Source organism: Hippocampus guttulatus, chromosome 1, assembly GCF_054856545.1.
Source record: "Hippocampus guttulatus isolate MCC_2025c chromosome 1, RoL_Hgut_1.0, whole genome shotgun sequence".
NCBI classification, from domain to species: domain Eukaryota; kingdom Metazoa; phylum Chordata; class Actinopteri; order Syngnathiformes; family Syngnathidae; genus Hippocampus; species Hippocampus guttulatus.
Window position 1 is genome coordinate 28,587,332 of NC_141261.1, and position 13,245 is coordinate 28,600,576.

A 13,245-nucleotide genomic window follows, 5' to 3' on the forward strand; every position below is an offset into this window, starting at 1 on the left:
CATGTGGTGGGCTCTTAGCCAATCACAGCCTTCCTTATAAAGCGTGAAATCAAAATAAGCTTCAGCAATATTAAACACGCACGATTTAATAACCCGCTGTCCCTCAAAGATTAGATCAGTACGTGTTATAGAGGCTGGACAACACCAACTCTCAAAAAGCAACTGTATTTTCCCAATTGCTGCAGCTGTTTTCTGACATTTCCCATTTTAACTCTGCTAATAATAACAACCGTTCAATCACAGGGAGGAAGAACCTTCCAACTGAAAGTGAATCAAAAGGGCCACGCTGTTCGGTAATTGCAAAAGAGGTTTGTTTGTGTCTTTGATTGGTGCCACTAGTCATGACCTAATACTCCCATGTCCGAATGGGCATCATTTGAGACCATGACGGCAACATTGTTTATAGTGAGCCAGGAGACACTAAATTTTGCACGAGATTTGCTCTCAAGTGAGAAATAAAGGTATTTATTAATTAATCAATATTTGAAAAATATTTTATATCATATACAGGTCACCTGACGCCTCAACAGCATTCACTACTTTGATGTGTTTGCTATTATTTTTAATGTATGGAAATGAACGTTTTATTAACTGTGGTAATAAAATGACAGTTCGTCATCCATTATTGGCCTTCTGGAGATATTTTTCATTTTATTTTTGACTGCAATCCTGTTGTTTTCCTTGTATGCATTAAAATTCCACTAAGGGGCAGTGTTGTCTTGTACAAACAAAACAAAAAAAAAGCAGGAGGCTCTGTTGAAAATGTTGCCACCGTCGCACACTTCACCCACAGTAATGAGCATGTTAAATTAACACCGAACTGACAGTGTCATTAGTACGCTATCCCAAAAGATGATTCTCTGTGACGTGGTCAGAGTTACATTTTCTTTCTTTTAATGACTGAGTGCATTATAATTCATTAATGTTGTTAGTTTTCACTTGTCAAAAATATACTTCTTAATTAGCACTAATTTTACAAATATTACTGCAGCTAAATAGACAGTATTCATTCACTTAGCATATAGGCTCCAAAAAATGCAACATCTAAATTTGTTTTATGATTTATTTCAATCTCCCCTTAATACTGCGACTGTATCTGTTTTTGTTGGTTCTTTGTTTGTTTTGTTTTTTACAAATGTTTATGCATAAAAATTTCTGCAGTGAGGATTTAATTTACCTCACTGCATGAAGTGTCTGCCTCTCTGTGTTATGGCTCCTGACCCGAGCCTTATGTGGGTAGTGACTGTACAGTGCAATAAAATATTGTGTGTGGGGGGGGGGGGGGGGCAAACACATACAACACAGCCTCTTGCTGATATGAGATGCTGGTTGAACTGTGATTTGTTGATTTGGAATCAATTTCCCAATTGCTGTGTCGCACTGTTACACACATTCCCAATCATCATTTTATTGAGTGGAACATCAGGAATGTTCTTATAGATGTCAGACTTGTGTTATTTGATCCAATAAAAAACAAACCAAAAAAGATCTACGTACCACATTCCGTATCGGGAAAAGGTTGAGAGACATAAAGTCCACACACCCCTGTTCAAATGCTAGAATTTTGTAAGATAAAAAAAAAATGCAACCAAGATAAATCGTTTTATGTGATTTATAGCCTGTACAACTCTATTTGTATGAATAAAATGAATTTAAAAAGGGGTTGTGGGGGGGGGGAGTAGGATGATAATGATAATAACCTGTTTTCTAAATATGCTTACCCTTAAACCGAGATTTTCTTGCAGCACCTTTGACTTTTATTGCAGCACTCAGTCTCTTTGGACAGAGATCTGTGGCAACTTTGACCATTCTTCTGTGCAAAAATGTTCCAAATCTGTCAGATTACAAGGGCATCTCTTTGTGCATAACCCTCTTCAGATTACCCCACGGGTGTTGGGTATACCTGTTTTGATTCTCTCCTCCTTGATAAAGTTCCAGCTGAAGGAAAATAGCCCCAAAGGATGATGCTGAACCACCCATAATTCACTGTGGGTATAGTGTTGTTTTGGTAATGAGCTGTGCTGTGTTTACAATTACTGTATGGTCAAAAACTTCAACCTTGTTTTTTTCCCACCATAACACACTTCACATTCCCACGTGACCTAAACAATTTCTTAATACCACAACTATCATGTTGCTAATCTGCTATTTACACAAATGAAATATGACTGTAGCATTACAGAAAGGGAGAGACATTTTGTGTATTTGGAATGAATACTGGACCATTATTACTGAAGTTAGACACAGAGTTAACCCTTTATCTTCCGAACCTCTGGACCAATGATTCCCAACATCTTGCCATGAGAACTGTAACGGCGTACCATGGGAATTTATCAAATTTCCCTTAATTGGTTCTTTACAAATATTGTATCTTTGTCCATTTACCTATGCCAGCAATTTATAGTGAGAGAAAGGAGAAATACATGATCTTCCATTAGATGGAAAATAGTATGAAATTGACAAATGAATGCTCTTTCTGTGACAATTGTGTATGGTGGTGTGCCCTGCAATTATCAAACTTAAAATATGTGCTTTGTCTCAATAAAGGTTGGGAATCACTGCTCTCGACTACAATAACATTTGGAGCAGTTCACAATTAATATAAGATAGGATAAGAAAACCTTTATTAGGCTCGCAATGGAATATGTACCCAATAACACCACGAAAAATATAAAACGTTTAAATAAAATACATCTGAATATTTATAGATCTCAAAATCCATCCTCTTTTTCGCTCCTCGTACAAAGTTGGTTAACCAGCCAACTGCGTAGTCAGAGCGAGGTCGTTTTCACACACATTAAGTGTGAATCTGGAAATCCTTCAGGGGGATAGAGTGTAGAAATGTTCGACTTTTAATGTCATCTAGTGGTAAACTAATAGAATGCAAGTTCTAAGAAGCGCACACACACTACGGTGAGTCAGAGACCACACCTCACCAAGGTCTTTAATAGCGGTGCGAGCAAAAGATCACTACACGAACAACATCAAGTGTTCCGCAAGTGAAGAAGTTAGTGCAGTGCATGATTTAGAAATGCTGCCGTCAGTGGTCAGGCAAATTTTTCATCGGACTATAAAGCAAACTGTAAAGTAAATAGACAGAGAGATAAATAAATAAATCATAGTTAAATAAGTGCTACACTAATAATGTTTATAAAATATTAATAATTATTAACAATAGTGTAATAATAGTTTTAAGTCAACAATATGAAAGTCATACTCTGACATCATCCCACTCATCCTTTCTAAATTCCAGCAGTTGATCTGGCACAGGTATACCACACAGTAAAACGTAATCTGAGCTACAACCGTGCTAACTGTGCACACAAGCTCAAGCAAAAGATTCTCCAAGATTCCAAAGTTGTAAAGAAAATGCATTTGGGGACAACAAAGAGGCACTGTTAAAAGACGTCCTGGCTCCACAGGCAATGGGTGATGTTTTGAAGACCTTAAAATCATCCCTCCCATTCTCCACACAGACAGATGCCTCGAATAAAGGCAACAGGAAGATGTTTCCCCTTGTTGTCCAATACTTCAGTGTAGAGTGTGCCATCAACAGCATATACAGTCTGCTCAAATTCAGGCAATTTAAGTGTTTCCTAATTGTTAAAAGTGTTACACTGCCAATCTTTGTTTAATTTGCAGCACTTTTTAAGAGCCCATAGGCTATGCTCAGGTGCAGGCTACTTCAGTCTATAAGAAATAACAATGCTCATTGCTAATAAAGCACTCAAACTTTAAGTGGCTCTAAAATGCTTCCTTGAATTCTCCTTCCTTACTGACCACCAAATGACTCCAGGGCCCACAAGCTACTATGGCGTATTAAATAATATCAATTAAATCAAAGCATTTTGTTTTTTCATTTTAAAAAATGCATGTTATTCTATGCATTTCAGGGCTTTGGGGAGCCAAACCCTCATAATTTCTTTTGCCCGCTTGGTTTTGACGTGATGGCGTTAGGAGTGCCCCTGATTTCCAGATCTGATTGATGGCAACCTAACATAGCAGAAAGATGGCAGCAAAACATGTCTCCTCTAAGGGAGTAAAATTAGCGATTACCAGACCTACGATTATATAAAAGAATGCATTTTGATGTGAGAGAACATATTTTTGCATATTATTTAAATCAATTGTGGGTTTTAAAAATGAATGAACATTGACAAATGAAAACTTTCCACACACTCAGGCCATACTTTTCTCTCAATGTTCAAGTTTTTTTTCTTTTTTTAAAGCCTGCCTTGAAAATGTATTTTTAATAATGTTCGGTATTGTCATGATTCGGTTTAGGGACCAACAGGTGGCACTGTAGGGCTCCCCCGGCAGCTGCACACCTGTTGGTCATAACTAATTAGGGCTTTAAAAGGACTCCCAGCCCAAACACTCACTGTCGGGTCATTGTTTGCTTATTGCTACTGTCATGTGTGTTGCTGTTTGCTCTTGGCTTCGGTTATGTTTAGTTCATCGTTATGTTTTAGCTTTAGTCATGGTTTTTGTTTGATACTTTGGACTTTGTTTGTTTGGGATTTAGTTTTCTTTGTTTTAAATACAATTATTCAAATACACCCTGCTCCTCCCTCCTGCCTGCTTTTTGGGGTCCACCACCACCTCGCAACGTGACGGGTTTTCATTGTCCTCCATTACCCATTGCCCGACTTGTAAGACTAAATAGCTCTGATCATTCGGTAAGAGGATGGAAACATGCCCATTTCGCGAATGCCAACAGTGGTGAATCTGAAATCTGCTTGATTAAAAACAACAGCCGTTGGTTATAGCGTCTGTGCAGTTTAAAACGGGCCAGCGCTCCTGATTGTGAAGGCCTCGGGTAGATGACACAGCAACACATAGAAGCCTAAATCTATTTGGACAGAAAAATAATAATAATAGAAAACATATACAGTACATTACTGGAAGCTGAAGATAAATGAGATAAAAGACAGCTGGGAACAAATCAATACAATTTCATGTTTGTTGTTAATGTAGGTCAGTACTTCTCAGTGTTTAGGCCAGCAGAGAAAGCCTTGGTAGCCCTGACTGCATACCAATGAACCATCCAACCGAATTTTCATCATTGTTGAATGATCATTATATTTCTTTTTAAATTAATTTATATACTAAAATGTTAAAAAACAATTCAAATAAGAGTGGAGCAAGAGACCAACATTTGTTCTCCAGAGAGAGAGACAGAGAGAGAGAGAGTTCTTTTGACTTGAGTAGTTTATTACAGTTTATTAAAAAAAGTAATCTTTTATTTTCCTTACATCTTTTCTATACCTAAACACACACCAATGATCAGGTACTTCAGCGAACCCACAGCAGGTAATCACCCTTTTAACAGTCAGTCTCTTGCAGTTTGGTGCATCTGGCTCTGAAGCGCCAGATGGAGGGAAGTTGTCTGCAGTGTTATTTGTTGGACGTTTGTCTCTTGATGTATGCAAATATAGCATCCTCATCAACTTACAGAGATATCTGCGCCTAACACTGACGTCAAACGCGCTTACTCGAATCAACTTGGGTATCTGTAGCTGTCACAGTATTACACCATTTTGTAGCTTTTGAAATCACAGTGTCACAATAGGATAGCGGTGTGTTAAAATACATTTGGGCTTTGTTGTATTGTTTGTTAGGGTGATGACTTCCACTAATGCTCCTGAACAACAGTGCAAGGCAGTTAAATGCTGCCTCTATAACGGGCAAAGCATAATTGGCATTCTCCTCAGCACACAGACGACAAAATAACGCCTTTCAATATGTCTTACTTAGCTCTAACAGCTCGTCCTCATGGTGTAATTACATTTAAATTATTGCTTGATCAAGCGTAGACAACGAGATCATCACATTACACTTGGATGTCCTTGGATTTGCCCCATGGGGGGTGGGGGGACAAAAAAAAACCCTGCCAAGCTTCTGTGAGAATACACTTGTTTACTAGTACATTGCATGTTATTTTACAATCCTCAAATGTACTGTATATGCTGTCTGGCTGCACAGTTAATCTACCCTAATTCAATCACAATATAAAACGTCTGATGATAGACTGTAGACGACTGCATCTGCTTTTAGTCATCCACCAGCGATCTCAAATCCTGAGAGGAAAATGTGCACGAGTGATGGATTTGTATATATACACAAAGGTTAAAATTCATTTAAAAAAAAAACACCAACTACAACCTTCACCACACCGCCATGACGATTAAGTAGACATTGCGTTTCAAAATAATGCTCAGTTGTAATTGACACCCTCAAATTATTAGCTGTAAAAGCAGAAGTTTTGATCCAACTCTTGTATTGGATCTCATTTTGAACTGGTGTACCCAATACAGCCCATATTCAAATGTGACAGCCTATACAAGGATGGAATTGCTATTAAGACCTAAACCAGTTTCAGACCTAGATGATCACCTTGTTATTGCAACGGTAAAGTTGCTATCCCGGCCTTGAATGAGGCTTTGTGTCTTATCCGGAGGTCTGGTGAACCAGCGTTGAATGAGAATCCCGGAGATTGGTTGGCATGTCGTCAACAAGCTTTTCCTCGTCTTGATTCTCCATCGCAAATGTGAAGGCAGCATCTCTGTGGTTCCTGGAGTTTTTGTGTTAGGTGCTGAGGGCAAGGGCTGCCAAATGGACCACACGATGAGCTAAGAGAAATTTCCAAAGGAGGCTAAGGGAAAGGAAGAGGAGAGAGACAAGAGGGCAGTACATGATTAGGACTACTCCAGAAGCATCTGTACTTTGAAAAGTATCACCCAATAAAATGCATTTCCTCTCTTTTGTAAAATAAAATAGTCAAATGATGCTGGGTGATGTTTTGTTTGGCTTTTTATTAGTGAATTGTTGAGCTGGGTGCTCAAATCAAGACAAACATTTTTTAAAAATCCTGGAATAATTCTTTGCATTTTGTTCTTGCTTTTGGAAAAATATCAATTTTGGAATGTGCAACTTCGAAAAAAAATGCAGGCTATTTGGTCCAGTTCTGCCAAGTCAAACAAAAGGCAAAAATCCGGGATATACAGAGGATAAAATATGCAGACATAAAATAGAAAAAATACACAAAGAATTTTTTTTTGTGCCGATGCTAGGCTTTAATAAGTGGGGAACAACTTAGATTTCATTTTTAACACAGCAAGCTTTTGCATTTGTGGTTTGTTGCTTGCTACTACGCAAAGCTCGGTTGTGTGACAGCATGACACAACAAGCTTCACTCCACAATGTCGTTAACTTCCTCTCAGAAAACTACAGATGACACCAGCCAGTTTCCCTGGCGATCATCCAACTCCCGACATCAAGGCGTCCCCCGTCATTAGGCGGTCACACTTTCCCCGCCAAAACTGTCTGCATTTTCAACTGGGAGTTCCTCTCTCTCGATAGCCCACAACAACGCGGCACCTGTTTCCCGGGTACGCACAGATGCGAGCGTGGCACTTGAGTGAACCTGAGCCACGACACGCAAGCGGCAGAAGAATGAAGTGGCTGGAGATATGATTTCTCGGATGGATATTTTAAATGAGCTCCCAGAGGAGTCCTCACAGCATAGGTGGCACAGGAGGAAGTGGATGGAATGGGAGGTGCGCAGAACCCCACCGAATGTGTGCAGAGGAGATAATACACGTCCCTTCTTTTACCTTGTGCGTCACACACGTGTAGCTCGTAAGTTCAACTGTGATGCAAACCAAATCAAACTAACCGCAATGGTCGGCAGCATCTTCTTTGTGTTATTGCAATAGAAGGGGTCAAAGGTAGCATTGGGGGGCGGGGGGAGGGGGTGCAACCATCATCTGGCTTCAGCTAATTACCAGTGAGACGCTGAGGCATGGCAGATGGCTGCATGCAAAGAGAGACTTTGATGAAAATTTTATGTGTTGAGACGGAAAGAGGAATTGACAAGTCGTTATAATGATAAACCAACAAGCACGAGATGATGAGGAGGAGGAGGAGGAGGAGGAGAAGGCTTTATAATAATCTTCGTTCTGAACACGGCCCCGAACCTTTCACCCCATCCGCCCAACCCTCCCAGCGCTCTTCGGATGTTACAGTGACCCCTGCAAAGCTTATGCTGCATTGGAAAGCTAAGAGGCTTTGGGCTCGGCATGGAAGACTCCCCTTTACCTCATCCTGCACAGGCGACACAATCCACCATGCTACATGGACCGTGGAAAGTGAAATCTAAAAATACACGCTCATGCTGAAAATGCGCCGAGCAATAGATTTCAAAAATGAAAGGGGTAAAAGTACTGCAGTGAAGGTTGAACTATTTTTATGTATGGTCGCTTACATACATTTGCATTCTACTTTGATGCTCTGATTTAAATTTTCAACACACATAAATTTTCAGCTTGCCAGTGTAGTATATGGCTCATTTAACCGTGACCTGAAAGTTTGCTCAAAGTTTTGTTGAAAAAATAGGATGCTTTGACAGCGATATTTCCTTCTGCAGACTTAACATTTTTATACGCTGCATGGTGAAGTCACTGAAGAGTCAAAGGTCTGTCATTTTCCATGTCCTCGTCCTATAAATGTTTTATGGATTTTCTCAACTTCTCTACCCCTCGTTTCATGTGTAAGCCAAGTACAAGATGAGCTCAGTATAGCCACATCCATCGCTTACAAAGTTCACTTCAGCAACCATTTGACACCGATTATACCAAGTCCACGATGAAAACACATCTCACAAACAGAAACGTCCTTTTTCTTAGCGTAACTCTCTGTGTTGCGCGGTGAATAACATCTTAAACTCCAGTCTGTTGTCTCGCAATTAGTATGGTGACTCAGTATCGACTGTGAAGCGTTATTACGGGGCTTTGAGCACGTGTGTCTGTCGCAGACTGATTAGCACGTAATGGAAGGCATAGACATGCAGCCAGTGAATAAATGTAAAAAAAAATCTCTGTGCACTGCTTCATTATCCTCCGATCTCTCAATTTCGGACGGTCGCGTTTCCTGTCAATTAGCTCAAACAAATCACATGCCTGGCTCCTTTTTTTTTCTGTTCTGCTGCACACGGTATTCAAACGTTATTCCAACACGCTCTGTCCAGGAACAAACTTTCATCACATTAGAGCAAAACACAGTTTAATCCGGGCAGTGCGCCTTGGAAATTTACAGGGCACACAAAACACTCCATGACGTCCCCATTTCTCTCCAAATGTTATAATTTTCCTTTGAACAAATGTATTATAGACCACGGGTGCCCACACTTTTTTTTTTAGCATACAGGCCACTTATCAAATGACAGAGCAAATGACCTACCTACCTTAGCTACAGTATTTATTGATTTATTTATTTGTGAATATACACTACTTTAAATTCTTTATACGCACCATGGTGAGGTATACTACAGGGATATGACTGGCTGCTTTGTAATCAAGTGACAAGTTTCACAACGGATGATAGGAAGGAGTCTCTATTTTTTTTTAAAGTCATTCACTGATGTTGACAGGCAGCTATATCAATAGCACAAAACTTGGAGGGATGGCAGCGATAGAGTTAATGTTATGAGAGCTACCGACACTCCCTTAGATCTGGTTACTCTGCATAATCAATGTAATAAGTAGTGTGTAGCTGAGCTCTGTCTATTAATGTATTAAGGGCCATAATCCCTGTTTTGAGCGGGCCCTGACGCAATGGTACTGAATACCAGCATGTAGGCCTCTAACGTACCGGGACTATTTGTAGACCTCACATGAGCTCACAGTAACATCTCTTGTTCTGTTTCTCTCTTGGTCTTTGTGTAACTCATACGACTACATCAGTAATTCGGGTACCCCCCCCCCCCCAAAAAAAGGAAAGAGGATTTATTTTTCCATCTCCGGTGACAGTCCGGTGTCATTGAGACATCTTAATGAAGCTGCAAACAGACTCACAAGTCATAATATAACACACTACGAACACAAAAGCTAACTTCAAAATAAAGGTTTACCCAAAAATACATTAGCTACAAGCAGTTTGCATAATGGATGGATGGAAATAATACATTGACACCAATGCAACAAACTGAGGAGGCTTTTACTTTGAAGTGTACTGGCATGGTGGCGTGACGGCGAGCTTGACTTGTCTTTTTGACATTTTGCCTTGCCTTAACACAATTATTACATAGATGCTGCCAATATCAACACAGCGTCATCCTATACTCATCTCGAATTGCGAATTTAGGATGGGAAGAAAACAATAGGTAATTACTATGCTACGACCCTTCCGCATGATGGCAACAGAGGAAGGGTCTAACATGGGCGTGAGTAAAAATGCGTCCACTAACAAGGTATGGGCTGTCTAAACAGAAATGAATCAGCACATTCAACTGAATTGGGGACACAATAAGGTTGAAAACTGTTGAACCCACAAAATGGCCCAAAAAGAACCCGAACTGGTGATGTAGCAGGTGATGATGACACATTAATTTTGTAAGTGAAGTGCAGCGAGCTAAGAGTAATGTATGCATTTCTGATTCACTTGTTGCTTGCGATGTCAACAGCATTTGAACAGAACAAGAATGGCCAGAGTGCTGGTCAAATGACCAAATAAGGTATTAATTGAACTTTTTAAAAATTATAAACACAAACAAAAGTTCTCACTTTAACTCAATTCAACTCAATTATAATATAAACGTGCATTTTTGAAACTCAATGAATGACAATTCATTAAAATGTTGATTTACTGTCTGCTTATTTTATGCAAATGAGCGCGCCCAACCATAGTTCCGTTTGAATTGTAATTGCAGTTTTCCCAAAGAGTAATTGTCAATTATTATCAGTAACTGGATCTTATTTGTATCAGCAGCAATTTTAAGTGAATACACAAATCTATAATTCGATCTTAATTAAAACCATTCATTTAAAATGTTAATGTCTTACAAACACGGTGATGTTCTGTGTGTCTCTTGTTCCTTCATCCAAAATGCTTAATCAAGTGTTGCTGATTGGGCTTATTTGTTAATTGTGAAGCCGCTTAATTGGAAAAAGCTTTGCTTCAGTTGGACTGAATTTATATAGCACATTATCTTCATGTATGTACTTATCTCAAAGTTCACTGCTATGAGTGGTTACTGTGGAAAAAAAACCACAGGCGTCAGTAAAAGACAAAAATACAGGACCAAAATACAGTGGCATCTTAAGATAAGAGTTGAATTCATTTGGTATAGCCTTTATTTATTCAGCATTATGCTGTCAAAAAATGAAATGAGATGCACCAGATAATCAAGCGCGGTTTCATAAATCCCCATCAATCTGGGAGCACAATATGTATTTTTTTGACTGTTTTCTGACAGAGTTGAAACAATTTCTGCATGCTGCTGTATATCAGTGCATTGTTACCTTCTGCATGTATTTGTTTTTTTGTTCATTTGAAAATGTTGGTTTGCCTGTCCCCATGCCTGTTGAGTATTCTGCGACAAATAAAGTTTCAGCTCCCCGTCCTGCTCTCTGTGAATTAAGACAAAAATTAATTCTGAGCATCCGTGACACGCTGCTTGTGGATTACTTTGCCCCTGTCCATAATTTCTCACCATCTCGCCGTTTAATCTAACTGCCCTGTCGGGGCTCTGAAGTGACTGGTCGCAGTTGGTATTAAAGTCATCATTAAAAATAATTTCCAACTATTATGGTGGTTTGGCGTGCTGCACTTGCTTCCCATACCACACTTGCATTGTTTCAACGAGTCACGATGAGAATACCCACTAGAAGGAATAGAAGACCCAAAGTGGCATTGAGAGTGGAAGAAAGGTTACTTGTAAAAAATGGTCGTTCTACTAGTGAGAAAATATTCAAAGGGTGTATATCAAAGCAAACAAAAGTATTGTGCTGCCATGTGATCGTAAGCCATGAAATAACAGAAAACAATGGCTGACGACAGTGGAGACAGTATTGCAAGGAAGCCTCTGCTGGATCCAAGCCAGCTTTGAATAACAGCGTCATTTTATTGATGACTGACTGGTGAAAAAGTTGACTGAAGCTGTGACTCTGAGGCAGAGCATCAAATTAAGTGCTGCCGTCAATGAAAGCACATGCTGCCTCTTCGACGTCCATTTCCATCTATGTCACAGCAGGCACACCTGCTCCCAGGCTGTCAATTTAGCCAAAGTTAAATCAAATCTGACCGTTTCTTCTCAGGCAACCCAAGCGTGATGATTTTGTTACTTACTCCGACTGAGGAGCTGAAGGTTGCGGACCTCTTCTCGAACCTGAAGCTGGAGGACCTGTTGGAGGACTTCCTGTCTCAGCGTGTCCTGGATAATTCCCATCCTCTGGAGCTTCTCCCCGTTCAAACGCAGCAAGGCTCGTCCTGTCAAGAGAAGATGGGATTTTCGTTTGAACACCCTCAAGGTAAAGGATGAAAGTGGGTAAATGCTAAATGCAGTTAACGGTCAACTGCACATCCTCAATCGCTCGCTCCCACATACTCAACATGCCAGGCCCTCCTTTTAAAGACACACACACATTGACTGTCACAGAAACTATGGCATAAACTGTGAATATATGAGCCCTAGTGGACAAAAACAATTCCTGCACCTCACATGCATACTGTACATTGGCATTTCAATGCATTAACGGCGATTCTTTGAGGATTTCATTGTTATCAGTGTTATTTCATTGTCATGTATTGCGAGCCTGGTCTTGAGGGGAAAACCTGCGGATTACTGTACTGTATTTTCAATTCATATTTAGCGATTTTATATATCACCAAATACAGAATATAGAAAACCAGTTTTAATAAACAGGATTGAAGTCATTTGTCATGAGAAGGAATGTGGAATGGAGGTGGATTTGCTGCTAGTTAAGGGAAACTTTGTTGAATAAAACTGGTGGGCGTGTTTGTAATTCAGCCTGGAGATTCACAGCCTAATCCACATCCACGCTGCAGATTTCCAATTAGCAGCAGCAAAACGTATGGAATGACCATGAAAGCATTTGTTCTGGGTCAGATTTATTAAAGAGCTGGCATTTAACGTAGGGGAGACACTCATTTAACAAACCATTTGCCATAACAAGCACATTGTATGAGCAGCCTGCATTTGTATCACCAAACAGAAAAGAAAGTGCTTCTAGCAAGAGACAGGCTCACACGCGCACACATGTGCACGCATGCACACACACGCACACACACACACACACACACACACACACACACACACACACACGCACGCACGCACCCACCCACGCACGCACGCACGCACGCACACACGTTAGTACAGGCAGGTATTGTCCTTCACTGCAGAAAGAGAAATTCATCATAGCTGTCGCAGCTCCCAAATTATTAGAG

The 13,245-nt window shown here is 40.0% G+C and overlaps 1 protein-coding gene across 2 annotated transcripts in view; it reads right to left on the reverse strand.

The window, feature by feature from the left end:
• Positions 1 to 5,193: 5,193 nt before the first annotated feature.
• samd10b (sterile alpha motif domain containing 10b) overlaps positions 5,194 to 13,245 on the reverse strand; it is a 58,035-nt gene continuing 49,983 nt past the window's right edge. For both annotated transcript variants that reach the window (XM_086124693.1, XM_086124685.1), the window contains exons 4-5: positions 12,127 to 12,267; positions 5,194 to 6,655 (exon numbers count right to left, since the gene is read on the reverse strand). In XM_086124693.1, coding sequence (XP_085980819.1) covers positions 6,633 to 6,655; positions 12,127 to 12,267 — 164 coding nt within the window. In that variant the 3' untranslated portion in view covers positions 5,194 to 6,632. The remainder of the gene's footprint in view (positions 6,656 to 12,126; positions 12,268 to 13,245) is intronic.